The 19,782-nt window shown below is 39.0% G+C and overlaps 1 protein-coding gene across 1 annotated transcript in view; it reads left to right on the forward strand.

The window, feature by feature from the left end:
• The window catches only part of MED13L (mediator complex subunit 13L), a 209,478-nt gene extending 192,107 nt beyond the window's left edge, over positions 1-17,371 (forward strand). Inside the window, exons 24-31 of the mRNA XM_075516647.1 lie at positions 2,203-2,426; positions 2,893-3,035; positions 4,768-4,926; positions 5,926-6,102; positions 8,362-8,516; positions 11,874-12,035; positions 14,178-14,290; positions 15,501-17,371. Coding sequence (XP_075372762.1) covers positions 2,203-2,426; positions 2,893-3,035; positions 4,768-4,926; positions 5,926-6,102; positions 8,362-8,516; positions 11,874-12,035; positions 14,178-14,290; positions 15,501-15,633 — 1,266 coding nt within the window. The 3' untranslated portion in view covers positions 15,634-17,371. The remainder of the gene's footprint in view (positions 1-2,202; positions 2,427-2,892; positions 3,036-4,767; positions 4,927-5,925; positions 6,103-8,361; positions 8,517-11,873; positions 12,036-14,177; positions 14,291-15,500) is intronic.
• Positions 17,372-19,782: the final 2,411 nt, after the last annotated feature.

Raw genomic sequence — 19,782 nt, forward strand, 5'->3', positions numbered from 1 at the left:
GGCGTCTCCTCTTCACATTCGCCCCTCATGCTTCCCTCAGAAAGGTATCTGTTCAGCAGGACGGATTTTGCAGCAAGTTACAACAGTCATACTTCAAGCTATTTAGGTGTAAGGGAAAGAGCAATAAACTTGCAAGACCCCTGCGAGCATCTCCCTCCCTTTAATTAATGTTCCTGCATCGTTGCCAGGGTGGTATACTTCTAGAAAATGATACAAGCAGAAATACGATACCCCGTAATGTCTCTAAGAAAACACCGTAACTTACTTTTCCTCTAAGCTGATTAACTTGCACTTTGCATTTCATGTTTGATTTCCTGAAGATACAAAAGACACCAAAAAAGGGGCAAACGTTTTCATGAGCAGCTTGCATTTAGCACACTTAATTAATCAGATGTCTGCTTTTTCCATCTTACACGAGTTTGCTATCAGTCTGCACTGCAGACTTCCAAACTTTGCCTGAAAAATTAAGATAATACCCTGACCATTTCTAAATTATTGAGCATGTGTGGTCAGGCCCATAACGTCTTTTCTTCAGAGAGGAGTTATAAAGCAAAGATGGGTTTGGGGCTGACCATCTGGAAAGCAGCTTTGCAGCAGAAGACCTGGAGGTCCTGTTGGACAAGATGAACGTGAGCCAGCAATGTGCCCTTGCAGCTAAGCTAGCCAACAGCAGACAGGGCTGCGTTAGGAAGGGTGCTGACAGCAGAGCAAGGGAGGTGATTATTCTCCTCTCCTCAGCACTGGTGAGGCTTCACCTGGCACGTACTGTGTCTGGTTCTGGGCTCCTCAGTGCAAGAGCCACAGGCATACCGGAGCAAAGCCAGCAAAGGGCCACAAAGGTGATTAAGGGACGGGAGCATCTGACAAGAACTGAGGCGCCGCCGAGAGAGCCGCAGTTGTCTGGCCAGGAGGGCTCCGATAAATGTGTATAAATACCTGATGGGAGGGAGTAAAAAAGATGGAGCCAGGCTCTTCTTGGTGGTATCCAGTGATGGGATGAGAGGCCGTGGGCACAAACTGAAATACAAGAAATTCCATTTAAACAAACAAACAAACAAAAAAAACAAAAAAAAAAACCACAAGAAAACTTTTTTCCTGTAGGAGTGACTGAACACTGGAACTACTTGCCCGGGCAGGCTGAACATCTCTGTCACTGGAGATGGCATCCAATATCTGTATGTCCAGTGATGGAGATATTCAGAGTCCTGCACAACCTGTTCTAATGGCCCATGCTTTGAGCAGGAGGATTGGACTAGATGATCAGAGGTCCTTTCCAGTCTCAGCCTCCTGTGATTTTATGACTCTTTGTTTTTTGGGGGTTTTTTTTGTTTGGTTGGTTTTTGGGTTTTGGTTTTTTTTAAATAACGGATGGATTTAATAGCGTATTAGTGTCAGACTCTGCAGGAGGACTGCACATGTATTATTTACAATACTAATTTGCTTCTGCTTGTCGTTAAGTGGTGTTGAATAGCCTTGATTTCTTATAACCTTTTACAAGTTGTTTTTCTGAGGGGTGAGGGGTAGTTTGTTTCTTAGAGAAGCACTATCACATGTACAGCAGATCTGATGAATTATAGAACCATAGAATAATTTAGGTTGGAAAAGACCCTTAAGATCATCGAGTTCAGCCGATGTTCAGTTCTGACTCGAAAACCAAAGTATTTCTGAAATAAACCGTGAGCTATAAGGAATTTCTGACATCATGCCTGATTTCATGAAAGTATGTTACACCTAACGCCTAGATAGAAAATAGTACGTGAAGTTTGAGCTCTACCCGAGTCCTCGGTACCTCACATCAGATTGTGCTGTCTGTTGTTCTGTAGGTAGTATGTGAATGGACGGCAGTGAGCAAATGCCATCAATTTTAGCAAAAGGATATACAGAATAACAGTTTTAAACTCCTGACTGTTTCAGAGATTGGTACCACCCTTTCCAAAGACTGTTTTCATACCTTAGTTTCCCTGTATATAAAAAGAAATCTTTAGATAAGGTTTGAAGTGCATGAGTCTTAACTAGCAGAAATAAATTGTCTATAACCACCCTTTTCCCAGTAACTCTTGACTATGAATGCCTCGAATTTTGAATTTATTCATTGTTTCAAACGCACATTATTCTGTACTCACTGCCAATCTGTGTTTGTGTGTTTCTTGCATTAAATAGTTTTTGATATATCTGCTGATGATTCTGTTGACTTTATTGCAGAGGCCCAGCCCAATCCAGCTATACTCTCCTCCTTTCATACTGGCACCCATCAAAGACAAACAGACAGAACTGGGAGAAACATTTGGAGAGGCCAGTCAGAAATACAATGTGCTTTTCGTTGGATATTGTTTGTCTCACGATCAGCGTTGGCTTCTGGCATCCTGCACTGACCTTCATGGTGAATTGCTGGAAACCTGCATAGTTAATATTGATTTACCAAACAGGTAGAAACCTTTATTTTTTACATTATATCTAGGCGTACAGTTGTCATCCCTCACTGTCATTAGTTTCTTGCACATCCCTTGTAATCATATTTCCTGCTGGTGGGATTATGATAATCTTACAGTGATAACATTTCAATTGGCCCCTTTTATAATTTACAAACTGCAGAGGAAAAAAGTTACTGTGTTACACTTGTTTTACAAATGCTACCTACGAATCTTACCTTCAAGAACAACTGGTACATTGCTCAGCATATTGACACCTCTCGCATGTCACTGCAATAGTAGTACTGAAAGCAGACACGTACTTTTTCTGCTTCTTGTTAGTAAAAGGTAAGTTAGGCACTCCACAGAACGGCAAGAACTCCTATAGAGGGTAAGCAGTGAAATAATTATATAGAATAGAAATCAGAATATTGTCCTTGTTTCTACTCTTACTTTTTTTTTTTTCCCCATCCTTAACCTCCAGGTCAAGGAGGAGCAAGTTGTCTGCACGTAAAATTGGTCTGCAGAAGCTATGGGAATGGTGCGTTGGTATTGTACAGATGACATCACTGCCTTGGAGAGTTGTAATCGGGCGGCTCGGCCGCCTCGGCCACGGGGAGTTAAAAGGTATGAAACTGCTGTCACTACCTGTGGTTTTGGAATGAAGACACGGCCTCAGCGTGCAAGGCAGAGTGACTTACAGAATTGGTCACAAACCTTTAAAACCAGAAAATTGAGAGTGATAATCCTACGCTGGCACTGAATTTTTGTAGTGGTTTGCGTAAACAATTTGCTTGTTTGTACACTGGGTTTGACATTACTCCCTCGTGTCTTGTAGATGTTGTGTAGATTAACTAGTATTTGCACAGTGTGTTTCCAAGTGGAAGTCATGGGTTTCGTCACACATTAGAAAAAGATCTGAACAATAGTTAATCCTGTCACAGAAACAGAAAAAGGATTCAGTTCTGATTCCTAAACTTAAACTAAACAAACAAAAAATTCTTGCAAAAAAAGCTACTAGGAAAAAAAAAACCAAAATTCCTGTGGTATACAAAACTAACTGATAATCAGTGTTAACCAGCAGTAAGCTACCCTCTGCAGCCTGCAAAGAGTTCCCAAGATTTAGCATTCCTAACAGCTCTGTGGGAACTTAAAGGGAGCTCTGGAGTGTTTTAGGTATAGGTGCCTTAATCCAACAAGGGTAGGGACTGCCTTGCTTCACTTCAGCAGTGATTCCTCTCACTAGTTTGAATACATGTATTCATCATGTTTTCTTCCATTTCTAATGGCTGTGGCCACTATTCAGGGTTTGTTTGGTAACTGATTGGAAGAAAATGGGATTCTGAGAGGGTGCTCTCAGTCTTCTCCCATCTCCCGAGTTGGAACATGAAGATAAATTAGACAGGAGGATAAAGATATTTCATGAGTGTATGTCCTTTCACATTAATAACTGAAGGAGACGAGAATTCCTCTGGTTAGCTTATTGTAAGAGATTCTGTATTTCGTGAGATGGGGGAAAAAAAATTGAAAAGCAGTGCATAATAAATAACAATTCAGTCTGAAAGCACAAAGAAGTACTCTAGGGGGAAAAAGCAGTAATTAAATGCCTTCTTCCATACAGAACATGCAGGGAAGAAGAGCTGCTGCCTGCCCTGGTAGGGGAATTTGGTATCCATCACACACAGAGGAGTTAAATGGAACGAAGGCAGGAAAACAGATTAAGAATTTAATCAGCAACTCCCTTCCTCCGTTTGGACACATAATGTCATTTAAATAGCTGAAAGTAGTTTCTTGAATGTATATCTGCACCTCCAGTGAAATTTGCTTTATTTAGTGTATTTTATTCATAACAAAGTTTAACAAAATTTCTCTGATGTCGAGTGTGTGAATTCATATGTCTTTGCTTACGTTTCAAGTATTCCAATGCTCAGCATGTTAGGTGAAAACAGATGTCCTTTTTGAAAAAAGAATCAGTGCAGTTCAGGAAAAGATTTTTATGTAAATAAAAAACATTTTAAAAAATCTTTAAAAAATCATCCTTGTATGTTGCCCTGTTTCACATCAGATAAGTACCTCCTCTACCTTACAGGGAGAATGAAAGACTCATTCTTAAAGAAACACATCATCTTCTGTGATTCGCCAGAGTAACGCAGTTAGCTCACGGGAAAACCAACAAACTACCACAGAATAGAATACTTTGCCGTAACTGCTTGCGTACACCTTGTTTACATGGGGAGGCAGTCCAGAATAGTACAGCGTTAAAGAAACGCAAAGCATCATTAATATTTTGCTCTTTTCAAGCGAGTGCTGGCTATTTCAGAACTCCATTCTGTTCTATCATGATGTTCATTCATTTCAGACTGGAGTATCCTCCTTGGGGAATGTTCCCTGCAGACAATCAGCAAACAACTAAAGGAGGTGTGCCGCATGTGTGGCATCTCATCAGCAGACTCTCCTTCTATCCTCAGTGCCTGCTTAGTTGCCATGGAGCCACAGGGGTCATTTGTTGTGATGCCAGGTAAATTTTATCCAACTACTTAAATGCCAACAAAACTTTTTGTCTTTTATCACGCTTATCACATAAGCACATTAATTTGGGGAGACTTTTGAGTCCAACAAGAAGACCTTGACTGGCGTGGCTAAATGTGATAGAAAATAGGTTGAGACAGCAGAATTCCCAAAAATACCATGAAGACATGCTACACTGGGAGTGTAGGCTCCTAGGGGGGAAGATTACTGTATGCCACTGCCAAACTGATGGCCCTTTCTTTGGAGAGGTCATGTTTTCAGGTAGACCAGTTCTCATCAGCTGAAATGTGATGTTGTAGATGTCCTCACGCAAGGAAGACTGCAGACACTGTAAGAGTTGACAGTGTAGAGTAGGAGTCTTTGGAAGTGGGAATAAGGATAAACCTACTTACCTTTTCATATGCGTAAGTTATTTAGAGAGTTCTGTTATAAGCAGCAGTCCACAGAGTTAAGCTGAAATAAAATTAAATTTTGAGATTCCCTTTACTTACTTGATGTATTACGTAAGCGTGGTGGCATATCCTTAGTTTAGAAATAAAAGATTACTACATGGAACAGAATTAAACGAGCTTGAAAATTACTCATCAAGCTGAATAATTTTCAAAGCAGAGTTTTTGTAACATGAGAAAATAGATGGCAAGTTACGCTTTTTTCATGTCAACCAAAGTGGGGTATATTGCATAATTATACAGATGCCTGCATCAAAAATAAATTTAACTTGCTCATTTAACAAGTTAATCTTCGATTAAGGGGCAGCAGCAGAATGAAAGGAAAGGTGGGGCACTGTATGGGCATTCACATAGCTAAACATTATCTACAATTTGTGATCTTAATTTCAAGCTCTTCTAGTAATGTATTCTTTTTCAGATAAGAACCTTTAAACACTTGTATTAGCTTGCAAACCCAGATTAGAAATTAATTGAGCACAGAACATATATTTTGAAGATGATGCAAATTAATGTCTCTGTCATTGCTTCTGTTCTGGAAGATGCTGTCACTATGGGATCAGTGTTTGGCCGGAGTACTGCGCTGAATCTGCAGTCATCCCAGCTGAACACCCCTCAGGATGCCTCCTGTACACACATCCTGGTTTTCCCAACCTCTGCTACTATCCAGGTAGCACCAGCAAATTACCCCAATGAGGATGGATTCAGCCCTACTAATGGTGAGTACGCACGTGTCTGGTGTGAGAGGCGAAATGCTTGCGACGGCTCAGTGGCTTCTCAGAACATCAGCAGAGCTGTACCAGTCATGAATAAAAACTGAGTGGACCGACGTTCTCCCACGGACCCCGTACCACCCTAATGTAATTTAAAGAGAACAACACTATGCTTTAGAGTTACAGGATAATATACTATCTTTGTCTGAAGTTTTCAGATAATCGTGTGGATTTATTCCAGAGGTGATACTGACCAATCAATATGTGAAATGGCACAGACCGCAAAATGCTTTTTCTTGTTGTGACTTGATCAGGCCAACTTGATTTTTGTGGTAGTGGTTCGCTTTATGCCCTGGTGTGTACAAAACTTGTGAGGAAGGAGGGACTTGGTTTAGAATTTTAATCTTCCTGTAGAGTAGGAAAAATGGATGAACCTGAGAATTCTTTATGTTGGCAGTGTGCTTTTTCAAGCATATTTAACCCTATAGCTTGTGTCAGCAAGGCTCTGGTTAATACTTTCTATCAAGTAAGTATTTTCCTAACTGTTTTGCTATAAATCCTTAAAAATGATTGTAAAATAATTTAAACCAAGAGTAACTACAAACATTTACAATAGAAGTATTTTATGAAGAGGGAAGTTACAGTATAGAGAGGAAGAAAGGCCCACTATTTTTAATGAAAGAGTCTGCTTTGATCTCTTCCTCCTGGAATTTCAGTGGGCCTCACAGAAGGGAAGTTACCCCTCTTAATACTTAAGCAGCTGTCCTTTCAAGGCCCCAGAATCCTGTCTGAATGCTGTGCTGACAAATATTTAACCTGCATTAACCTGCCCTTTAGTGCTTCAGATGCTAATTAGAATCAGGTACAAGAACTGGCGTTTTCCAAAATGGTGTTAAATTTAATTTTCTTAACTCTGTTCTACTTAATGATTAAACTGCTTCCTATGCTATTAGCCATCTCATTTATGCTTTGGAGGCTAAGCAGAGCATGACATTAGTTCTGTTTTGTTTACTGAGGTTGTAGGACAGAAGTTAATAAACTAAGTTAATTCATTGCTCTTGCAATCCAGTATTTCTCTTCAGAGGATGAAGAAAAACAACCACCTGCCTATTTCAACACTAGGACTTCAGGTGAAATTAGTTCAAGACACACACATTCTTTTCCGTTTTCACGTGGAGTAAATTCTTCTTTTTCAAGATAAATTGTTTATTATAATATGGAGAAATGCATGACTCTTGTTTAGGGCTCCATGTGTTTTAGTATAAATTGGGCTGCAATTCCAATTAATCCAGTTAATTCAGACAGCTCCCACTGTCCCTTTCTGTCCCCTAAAATGTACTTTAAATGTCATTATGCTGTTTAAATGTCTTTGCCTGCTGAGAAATCTGGATAAGGGAAAAAAACCCTATAAACTATATTGTAATGCTTGTAATTTTTTGCTCTGTGTTTATAATGTCTTCCATCATGTAGATTACTCGTGGTATATCGTAACCTGCGTTTCAATGCCTGAGTAAGGGAACGTACTTCTCATAGAATGCAAACACATTTTCACTGTATCTTTATGCCCTTCCCACGTATGAACATAAACCAAATTAAAATAGCAAGTTATGATAATACAACTGTATTGAATGTCTGAGATGAAAGTAAAATCTTAAAAGCTGCGTTGTAGGAAATCCTGGTGCAGTATTTGAAATAACCATGGAGGTACATTGCATGTGAGTGTGGAGCAGGCCTTGCTGCCCTCACTGATTCTGTGAGCGATTCCCTTGAAGCTGCTAGGGCTGCTCCCAGAACGTTTTGAGCAACCATGCCAAAGCACTGGTGTGTAGCACTAGAAGCCTGAAGAGCAGCACCTGCTGAGAGTAACATACGTAGGTTTGTTTAATGTATTTCAAGTATTCTGTTAATGGATTTCTGTGACCAACTGCAGAGAGGTGTCATTTTTTCTGTTACAAAGTTCAATTTGGATTTTTATTAAGCTGGTACGACAGGATTTTTGTTCACTCTATGACCATTGTTAAAAGTCATTATTTTAATATATGTCTGCCAACTTTTCCTTTCAAGTCTGTGCAGTTGCAGTCAAAGGTACTAAGAAGGATTAAACGGTAAAGTGTTTATCTCTGCTTTCATCTGTCTCAAGAGGATGTAAAAAAAAAAAAAAAGGAATGCTAATAAATTAAAGGAAATGGTAATAAATTACAAAAGTTTTGTGACAAAAATGAGTACAGCACATTGGAAATTATTTTTCTGTCTTTTCCTTTTCAGATGACATGTTTGACCTCCCATTCCCAGATGACATGGACAATGACATTAGAATTTTAATAACAGGGAATCTTCACTCTTCACCAAATTCCTCCCCAGTTCCTTCCCCTGGATCACCATCTGGCATTGGAGTGGGATCTCACTTCCAGCATAGTAGGGTAAGGCTGTAGCTCTTTAGGGCATATGCTACTTAAAATAAAACACAAAAAAGATCCAAATCCTCCAAAAACTCTTTTTTTCCTGTAGATTCTCCAACATAATTAGGTCAACAGCAAGCAGAAAGTAACAGTAAAATTGAAGGTGCTGTATTAAATACTATCGTAGAAGACGCCTCTGCCTTGACTATTTACATCCCTGAAGTCAATTGTTAGTGTACAAGAGAACTGAGAGGAAGAGAGAAGGAGGAGAGAGAAGCTTTATTTTTGTGTGGCAGAGCCATATCTAATGACCCTGTATAAATTCAATCTGCACTCATCCATTTTTTTCTGGAAAATCATATGGAATGTCCCTGCCACAAAGTGACAAGTCTTTGAAAGGAAGGAAGCTATGACAGCTCTGTTCCATGAATTTCTAGGGGAGGCAAGAAGGGAGATGATTCTCCTAATAATAAAACCCTACCCGTAGAAACTCTGCAGGTGCTGGATGTTTATGCAAATGTTGTTTTCTTAGTAGAAATTAGCCCAGAGCACGTAGTGTTTGTAAGTTATTTTTGTTTGAAGTGGCTTTTATAAAGTTGGTTCCAACACCAGTGATTACTTAAAATGCAAATTATTTTTGGTAATTCAAGGTATTTTTTTGAATCAGCTTTAGCATAATTGGGATCATGTTTGGTGGAACTCTTTTACTCATACATTTAATTGTGTAAGAGACTTAGCTGTACTCTTAAAATGGTTTCCATCACAAGTATGTAGAAGTTTGATGCTTCCTAATTTCCTGTGGAGAACTTTCATTCTAGAAATAGTACATTTAAAGCAGTAGCATATTATTTCTTTAATAATATGCTAATTTTATTAACTAATTTAATTTTTAGTTTAAATTTAATTAAATTTAGTTAAAATTTAATAATTAAATAATACAGCATTTTATTAAAGAAACAGGCTAACTTTTATACAAGAAACAGACACCCCCATGCATTTAAAAGTTCTGGTTTAGTGATCTGTAATAATTTAAGTAACTGGATCGGTATCTGTGTCTATCGCTGGTGGCTTTAAACAGTCTCATCAAGAGAAACTATAAATCGGGTATGAAAGGAAGCACAGAATAGATACTTAGAGGAGGCATACATACAGCTAGGGTATTTGCCCGTGAAGGATGCTGCTCATTCAGCCTCTGTAACAAAGTGGTGTGTTTTTCTAAATGTAAATAACATATCTTAAGAAAAGAATTCTCGCTCCCTGAAAATGACTAACTCAATGGTGTTAGTTTCACTACCTGGAAGGAAAAAGTCCTGCCTGTATTTTCCTTGCAACCTCTGCCAAAATGCTTCAGTGGTCAGCTTAATACAGTCTCCAAGTGAAAAATTATTTCTGCATCAGCCACAAAAATGCTAATAATTTATTTTGCAATCTCAGTACACAACCACCTTACCTTATGTTAATACTCCAACCCACTTTTCAAAGGCTAAATAATTGCACATTACTGTCACTTGGTTATTTCAAACTGGTATGTGGGCACATTAAAAGTTTTAAATTCTGTTACTAAACCCTCCAGCCATAAATCACAACTCATCACTCATTACAATTTCTCTCTCTTACTTAGTCCATTCAACAATCTCTGTTCCTTACCACTTTTAGAAATGCATTTACAAAACTTATTCTCAATGGAACTCCATGCAAGTGGCTTAAGAACAGCACTGAAAGGTTAATGACCAAAGAGCTTAGAGACCTGGACAAGCCATTTCTAGATGAACCTGTCAGAGTAATTCAGTTTAACCATTAACAAGGGCCTAGTAATTGATGTGTAATTTTTGGTTTTAAAAAAGCTACAGCGTGTGATCATTACCTCATGGGTCGGGGAAGGTCAAGCCTTCGTCCGTGTAACCCATAATTGATTGCTGCAGTTTAGCAGTGTAAGTCCTGATTGCTCAGCAGCCAGTTTCAAGGTTTGCTGTTAGGCTTTCTGAGTGCCAGGTGAGCTGCAGCCTTCTCCAGGCTTTATGGAGTGTTTAACTTTGATTCCTGATCAAGATATTACAGTTGGAGAAGAGACCTGCTCAAAGGACTAGCAGTGAAGGCTTTGTGATTAAGCCAGTTTCTGTGCAGTGGAATCGGTTGGTTTTTTTAACCTATTGACTTAAAAGATGTTTATGGATTAAATGAACTGCTGTCCCAGTTCTTCTGGGATAAGTTGCAAGCTAAAATACTTTGCAGGCATCTTTTGGGTTTTTCCTCTATGAAATAAAAGTAAAAGCAACATAATAAAGGGTGTTTAAAAAAAACCAAATGCGTTTAAAATAGGAATGTACTCTAGAATGCCACGGCAGTCACCCTTTCTGATGCGTAAAGGAGACCCTTGTAGGTTTGGTAACATGGTTCATGATAGGTAAGGATATGCATATATACACACACGCAGGATGAGGTAAGCAAGCTCACACAAAGCATTCCTGTCCAACAGCCTCGGGAATGGAAGGTTCATCTAGGTTTTACTCTACAAAAATAAAATCGCAAACATATATGCTGACAGGCAGCAACTCAAAGTCTGATGAAATTGGTTTTACAGCCAGTTTTTCATTGTTTAACTCTCTCCTCTCCAAATAACTCTTCGGTCCATATATAAGGAGATGAGTAACTAGTACTGCAAAAATACAGTATATAAATGAATGAATAACTGATATAAATTGAAAAGCAGGACAGCCGTTTCTTTTTTCCCACACTTCACCTCTGCTTGGTAGTACAAATATAAACAAAGCATAGTAACTTCTGTCCAAGCGTCCATAGCAAGGAATAGCAAGTGCAGCATTTTTTGCTAAGCTATCAATGTAACTAACTGAGAAAGCAAGCACAACGAAGCTTAGAAAGATGCAGACATTCTCTGTTCTTCCATATTTGAGCGTGTAACGCATCCTTCCGCTAGCTGAAATCAGGAAGATCTGCAGTGCAAACTGCTGGGTTTGCTATGTATCAGGAAAGCCTGTGAGGCTTTCTAAACTTAAATTCAACACTGGTCTACTCTCTGCGTGCACGCACACAAGAAGTTGTTCAGGTTTGTAGCCGGAGCCTAGTACCTCTAAGTTACTTGGTAGCATCAAATTCCACATGTACTTGGGTCAATTTAGGAGGTTAACATTGCTGCTTGGGAATCTGAAGTGATTCCAGAACGTAAGCCTGGAGAACCCAACTACAAGGGAAAAAGGAAGGGATTAGGCAACTTTGACAAAGATTCATGAATGACTAAAGAATAGCTCATTAATAACAAGACAGAAATGGATTAAAGACTGAGTGGTTAGTAAACAAAGTTATTGGAGTGGGATGTAATGACATAAACCAACAAGCCTGCCTTTTCAACTCTTCTTTCAGAGCCAAGGGGAACGTCTCCTTTCCAGAGAAGCCCCTGAAGAACTGAAGCAGCAACCTCTTGCTCTTGGATACTTCGTATCAACTGCCAAAGCTGAGAATCTTCCGCAGTGGTTCTGGTCATCCTGTCCTCAGGCACAAAACCAGTGTCCCCTCTTCCTGAAGGTCTGTCTTGGTATCCTTTCACAGGAGAAAAAGAAGAATTGTATTTATAGCCTGTGAATTTTCTTTGAAAATGTTGGCTTTGCCTGTTACCACAACTGTGACAATACTGGAAACGGAAATACAATTTTAGGTTTAAATTTATTTAAGATAGCTGGCTATTAACACTTAATTCTCTCTTCCTAAAGCCCTTACCTGAAAATGGAATAGTTTGGCAGCTTCTAAATACAGAATCATCAAAGCTGTATCTGGTGTTACAGAAGTGTCCCAGTTTTCATTTTCAGTCAGCCTAAGACAGGAGGGACATACCTTCTATTCTGCTGTAATCCAGTTATGACACATAGATTTAAAGTTAGAAAGGAGAGTAGCACCTCTAGATAGAGCATTTACTATCCATTTGTATTTCACTAGTGGTAAAAGTTGCACAGTGGAGTCTGTAGTGTCAGAGTGAACCTGATACCTTCCACTCCAGAATCGCAAGTGCTTGCAAGATGTATAGAGCAGAATTGGTTCAACTGCTAGAGATTCCCTCACCCCAGAGATTCCCTCATCCCTGTAGAGTGCCATGCAGCGTCTTACTTGAATGAATCAAAAAAATGTGAACTAGTGAGCATGGAAGGATGCCTTGAATAGCATCACATAACTATTCGAGCAAACAACATATAGAATAATAAAGATAGTACCACTTACTTTATCCATTCCCAGCTTAATTGACAAATACTAAACATTTTTGCAAGGCTCTTAAATAATTCTCTCATCCATGTCTGTCAGACAATTATCAGAGTAAAGGTGTTCAGTATTTCTCAATTCTTCCCTCATGCAAAAAAAGCAATTTTAGGACTGATGTTAACAATGACTTGGGGTCAGCATGGCAGGCTTTATAGTCAGTATAGCACCTCCACCAGCTATGTACTGAACCTTATTCCCTACACTCTGCACTCTTCATGGATGGATTTCCCTGAAGTATGTGCTTTTCCACATACTACCTACCTACAGAATGGAGATCTCAAAATAATATGAAAAATGAACCACCATGTTTTAGGAGCTAGAGATGAAGTTTTATGCTAAACTTCAAACTACCTTTTTTTTGTGAATGAGTAATCCAAAGACTATGTTTCAGTTCCAGCAGTAAAACCATAGTCAGCAGAGCTCCAGGCAACTTTATGAATTCCTTCCGTAAGCTCATACTAGATTTGTACTAGAGAGAAGGAGCCACCACCCTTCCCTGCACCACCACCTCCCAGCCCAACACAATTGCTCTCTCAGATCTAGGCCGAATTAAATGTTTAATTTGACTTGGAACATACTATTTGGGTTTGGACAATTTTTAATAAAAGCGAGGGGCTGAATTCATGCAGTAACTTGTTCACCATTCAGTGAGCAGGTGGTGCTGTCTCCTTTATGCTGCACAGCGCTGCAATTAGGAAACTTGTATGGCATGTGAGGCATACAGATTCAAGTCATCTTTGTCTGATTTGGATTAAGTATTTTTGAGCTAAAGTATTTCACCTCTAATGTGCTTGCCATAATTGGAGGAGTATAAATTAGAGGTTTTGCCTCGGCAGGCCATGTGGTGTATTAGGCTACCCACTTGAAAGGCTTACGTGGTTGCTCTACCCCCAGCACGTGATCAATATGAAATCCCTTTCCTACTCCTGTATAAACTAATGCACAAGCCTCGCTCCAGAGAAGAATGAGACAGATCGAGAAAGCGTAGGAGCAGAGAGCAGGACGATGGCTGCACTAAGTGTTCTCAGTGGACACCCCACCTCTGTGTGGCACTCTGTGATGGGTCTCCTACCGGGAGAGTTTGAAGAATCGGAATGGTTTGTTACCGAAATACCAAAAGAACCACTGACACATCCCAAGTGTTTCCCCTCGTCACTTCTTCCCTGACTAAAATTAAGACCAGGATTCAGCATTCTTTTTTAAAGATCCTTAATTGCAGTCAAAAAGAGAAGTCAGTTTATTCAAAAATGTAATCGTTATGGAACTTGGAAATACACATGGCCATGGTGGGTTCAACAAAGAATTGCCAACTTTCCGTGCTGTCCTGAGACAATTCAGAATGTATTTGTTCACTGTGAATCTTTAGAAGTACTTGCTATATGAAGAGTTAATTTATGCTTTTTTTCCATTACACAGGCCTCATTACATCACCATATCTCTGTAGCGCAGACAGATGAGCTTCTACCTGCCAGAAATTCTCAGCGAGTTCCTCACCCCCTTGACTCTAAAACTACATCAGATGTCTTGAGGTAACACCTTTTAGGTTTTGCATTTCCTCCCTAAGGTTAAGGAGACTGAGCTCTGAAATTTCAACCTGGCAAAATTATTTCTTAGCTTTATCAACAGCTTATAACTCTACCATGCCCTACACATGTGTCTCAGAGCAGTCGGCAGCTCTTAATATAGCTGCTACCTCCACCATTAAAGAGCAGGACTTTGGGGGTTACTTCATCAGTTTTCCATACTACTATACAAAACTATGTCAAGAAAACTTACAGCTTTGCCTTACCAAGTGGATACCTTGGTTTGCCTCCCAAAGATTGTTCTGTTTAGCTGGTGGTCTAATCCGGACTGTGTCAATAATTATTTTTACTCACCAAACCAAACTGATTTATAGATGGAGATAAAAGTACTCTCCTGATACCAGTATCTTAGGAATTGGAATATAAAGGAGACATTCTTCCTGAATTAATGCAGGCTTGTATATCGTATGGTACAAGATAACTACAGGACTGTTTGCCTCCATCCCACCTGGTGGGGACTGAAAAAAGATCTGTTTTATGAGACAGCATGCAGGGTGGAACACACCAGTACCTTTAACCAGGTAGAGAGCATCAGCAGGAAACCTGAAGAATAATCTAATCTAAGAAAATGTTTGTGTTATTCTAGAAGATCTGAATTTGCATCCTCTTAGAGGACTGAGCTATCACAGCTGTCCTGAGGTATTGCTGTCTTTGTTTTGAGTAAAAGGATGATGCAATGCACAGGGAAAGAACGAGATACAACCGACACAAGTTACAACAAGAGACGTTCTAATCAGATACAGGATCACACAAAAAGCGTGATCAAATACGGGCACAGGTTGCCTAGAGAGGCTGTGGAACCTCCAGCCTTCAAGACTGAAGGCTTTGAATGCAGTGGTGGACTAAAGCTCCAGAGGTTCCTTCCAACCTAAATTATGATTCCATAATCTCTGCTGTGTGTGGGGAAGGGCCTACATTCATATAGCTTGGTTCAAGTTCAAACATACTAAAAGTAAAAATTCGTGCTTCTCCCCCACCTTTTCAGTGAGTTTCCTACTTTGCCAACACCACCAGCGTTAATACAGCCAGGCAGTCCTCATGGCATTGTATCTCCAGGAGAAACCAGAGATAAGTTTAAGTAAATCTTCTAGAAAAGACAAGGAGGAAAGGAGTCAACAATTCCAGTTTCATTTCTCTCTGCGTTTCTCTTCCACAGGTTCGTTTTAGAGCAGTACAATGCACTGTCCTGGCTTACGTGTAACCCTGCCACTCAGGATCGCAGCTCCTGCCTTCCTGTCCACTTTGTGGTGCTCACTCAGTTGTACAATGCCATCATGAATATACTTTAATAGATAGAAAAGCACTTGTTCTTCTGGCTTCTCCCCTCAACCTGAGAAACGTGCCACAGTCTGCAAAGATCACAGTTTTGCTTCTCTTCAGACCAGTCCTGTGCTGTGCTTCTGTTCCTCCAAAAGCACATGTGAATTCTGCAGTGTTCAAAACTAAACTACCCATTAACATCTCTGGCAGCTTCAGTCCAAAATCTGGGAACATCCAAGAACAGTGAACACAGAATAACCTCAAGCCAGTGTTAGTTTGGTGGCCCAGTAACTACTGGTCAGTGTGATTATTTTTTTTTAATATTTTATTTTTTTAAGGAAGACTACAGTATCTTTTTGCATTAGGAACTCTGATAAGCAACCAAGAGCAGTTTCAGCCCTGCAACTAAAAACACCTTGTAGTGACCAGTTTGGGTTGTCCAAAACTTATTTTGTTTGATTGTCATAAACTGGGACTTTGCAGGAGGAAAAAAAAAACAACCACACAGCTGTAGTCTCGTATACATATTGGAGTTTTCTGTCTCCCTGGAGTTCCTGTCAGAGTGGATTGGGATGAATGCATGCATTTGTTACCTGTCCATGTAGATATGAATGGTCTGGAGATACTTTATTTATTTTTAGGTTTGGGGAGGGGAGGGATTAAATTATAAAGGACCAGGAACAGTAGAATATCTTAAAAATCCAGCTCCGTTCCACTGTAGGGTTATTTATCTACATACCTCTCACTCTTCTGACCTGGAAATCAAAAGTGAAGCTAATAACAATCAGAGTCCAAGCTGGGAAGGATATACTTGTATTTTAAGGAATTCTCACCTGCATTTAGCCTGGTTAAAGCAAGAAATGGCCAGTGTTTAATGAAGGATAACACTACCTAATGGAAGAAGAGTGAGTGAGAGGTAGGGAGGAAAAATACTTTAAAGCCCAAGGTAAGGGCAAACGGAAAGTGGTAAATTAATCTATTGTAGAGCTATGATTGAAATATATTTCCAGTAAATTTAGTGATCCTAGAAAACTATTTACTGAAACCCAAGTCGCCCTTTAATTCTGGGCAGACTCGTCCTGTACATATCCAAAAATATGGTTTTTGTTTACACTAAATCAGTTACAAATCTGGTGTATTTTTTCTGACTATAGGAATATTATTTCAAAGAAATAATTTTTAAAAATTATATCATTAAATTAGTACTTGAAGTTATACCACTGTGGTGGAAAAGTTACTTTGTTTAGTAAAATGATTGCCATTTTAAAGGTTAATGGCTAATTGAAGTATTTTTATGACTCCTTCATTCCAGGCTTCGAGGGGTTTATATTTAAACTCCATTTTCTAATGTTTGTTGTTGCACTGTGCAGCAGGCATGGACTGCCTTATGTGAGGGGTCGGGCACTTTGATCAGGCTGTGTGACCTAGTTATCTATCTGTGGAGAAAAAACTACAAATTTTAAAGTTCTTCCAAAAGACTTTCATGTTCTGGTTAAAAAAAATGAAATTCTATGATTTTAAAAAGTATTTTTCTTGAGATAATGTAACATTTAAAACAAATTATATAAAATAAAAAAAAAAAAAAGAATTGCTTGTGTAATGAGAAGGTGAAGTCAGAGAAGTAACCTGTAAATGGATTATTTCATTCTCTGCACCAAACCTCCCTTGTGGGTATCCTCTTTGCAATGTATAGGTTAAAAAAAAAAAAAAAATCTGATATCAAACCATTTGTATCTAATGTGTACAGTGTAAAATTGACTTTAAAAATATTGCAGTACTATTTTTTCTTAATCAGAAAAGAAAATTCTCAAGGCCTTTTGAAGAGCATAAAAAGATGAAGATTGTAAACTTGTATAAAAAATTTAACTTGGGGAGGAAAAAATGTAAAGTAGACATTTGTAATCTTTTACCATTGGGGGGGGTTATTTGTTCCTAGGACTCATCTGAACTTTGGATTATTATTTTGTTTGTTCTTTTTAAACGGGCCGTTTTTATCCAGGGGCGTTTCTTCCCCAGAAACCTGGTTCTAAGCAAAAATTAAAAATAAAAAAAGGGCAGCAAGGAGTAGTTTTCATCTGGTGTCTTTTATTTAATTTTTTTAAGTTAAGAGAAGCTGGTGACATATTTATACGTTTTTGTGCAAAATAAATGAATGGCAATAGATTTTAAAGAAAAAATCTTATGTACTTCAGTGTGAAAAGTTCTGTATAATATTTCCCTTAAATATGCATTATTTTACTTGTGAGTTTTTTACTGAATTAATCTGAAATGTACAAGCCCTGGCTTTCCTACAGAGTGAAGAAAGTTATTTTATTTTTTTTTTAATTTCTAACTTTGGAAATTCATGCCTAAATCAGAATTATTATTACAGTTGTTTGAGCTAAAGGGAGCGGGAGGGGGTGGGGAATGTCCAGCATGCTTGTATGTATATTTCAGAACCTTTTTTAAATGTAAAAGCTGTACATTTCTGGGGAGTTCTGAATTTCTTTTTGGTTTTGTTTTTGTTTTTTTTTCTCTGAGCATTTTGCAGTGAGCTTCTTTTATATATAGCCGACAATTTGAAAGAAAACAAAAAAAAAATGTGAAGTTCATTTTAAATCTACAGTATATCGCTGGTACAATACACTAAAAAAAGACTTTGATAAAAAGAAACAATAATAATAAAGACTTCCATTTTAAATGTCATTCATATATACCTTGTGGATGAGAGCTATATACTTTTACACACTTTTTTAGATGAATAAATTATTGAATTACTGAAACTGTTGGTGGAGTTTTATTCTTAGGAGTATTTTCTTTAACTCTGAAGTTTTAGCATTCCTAGTGAAGGAGGGCTTGCATTACAGACTCCATGTGATACGAATGGAACTGAAATTAATTTAAAGGCTCTTAATGTTTATTTACTTTGGAGACAGTCACTGCTGCCTTCCCTGAGTTAACCTGGTGCCCGCCTGCCTTTTAGATTTGCTGCACGCTGATAAAGCTGTAAGCTTTGTCAGACTCCCTTGCAGAGGACTAAGGCTCATTAAAATGTACAAAGGTTCACACTGCAACAGTATTTTTCTTTGAAATGGAAATCAAAGCAAAACAGAATAGTCACTCTATTTAAAATCACGTCTGTTGTGAGAGGAAATTTGGTGCCACTAATGTAAATGCCGAGGTGAACAGATTAAAAATTCTGCCACGTGGGGTGGGTGGAAGCAGCCTGGGATAATCTGGTGACAGATGAGCAGTAGCCGCTCTACGTTAGCAGCTCTAATCACAAGAGCGTCATCAGTTACAGATGAAATCTCTCTATACACCAGGTAAGTCTTTAATAGGAGATGTCAGTGGATACCCAAGTCTGGTAACCTCCTCCCCCCTGCAGCAGGATCGCAGGTAAGAGAACTGAAGTGCAGTCAGCCTTTCGTATTAGAGAGGAATACGAAACCAGATCTGCTGCTTCGGGTTGCGCAGAGCAGCTGTAGGATCTCCATTCTGGATGAGCTGAAGACTCAGCTGGACACCTCCTTGAGCAGTCTGATGGAACTGTACCTGCTTTGGCCAGGGCCTTGCCTGGACTGTTAGACTTCAGGAGGTCCCATCAAAGCGAGACATTCTGTATGTAGCAGGTTCGTTTCTAAACACAGATGTGCAAAAAAAAGAAGATAAATTAACAGCTGGACCCTAAGCCCTTTCACAGTGCTACACCTTAACAAGACCAGAGGCCTATTTTGCAATCATCTCCTGTAAGAATAGTTCTGGAAAAACTGAAAACAGAATCTTCAGAGAATATATCATTTTCTGTACTTAAAGACGTGATAAATCTGTGACTTCCCTAAGTGTATTTTAAATACGATATCCCTTGCTTTACTCTTAAACAAGAAAAAACAAAAGCAAACTACAACCTGGCCCTTCCTTTCTTGCCAGTTGTAACTGCACCAGCAGCCGTGGCTAGCCTGTGCTGCCGGTGGGAGCCATCTATTTTCAGCAGTGGTGACTGTCAAAATCAGGTGAGAGGGTTTCTGCAGACCCAAAATGCTTTTAGAACTGATCTTTGTAGCTCGCTCTCTTGCAAAGCATATGGAAAGAACTCCTTTTCCATGAAGAGACAGAGCCCACAGTTGCATCCAGTCTCGGCTCAGTTTCATGGCTGTTTTATTTCTAAATTTGAAGTTATATAGTTACAAAAATAGTCC

This window comes from Mycteria americana, chromosome 13, assembly GCF_035582795.1.
Source record: "Mycteria americana isolate JAX WOST 10 ecotype Jacksonville Zoo and Gardens chromosome 13, USCA_MyAme_1.0, whole genome shotgun sequence".
Classification (NCBI taxonomy): Eukaryota; Metazoa; Chordata; class Aves; order Ciconiiformes; family Ciconiidae; genus Mycteria; species Mycteria americana.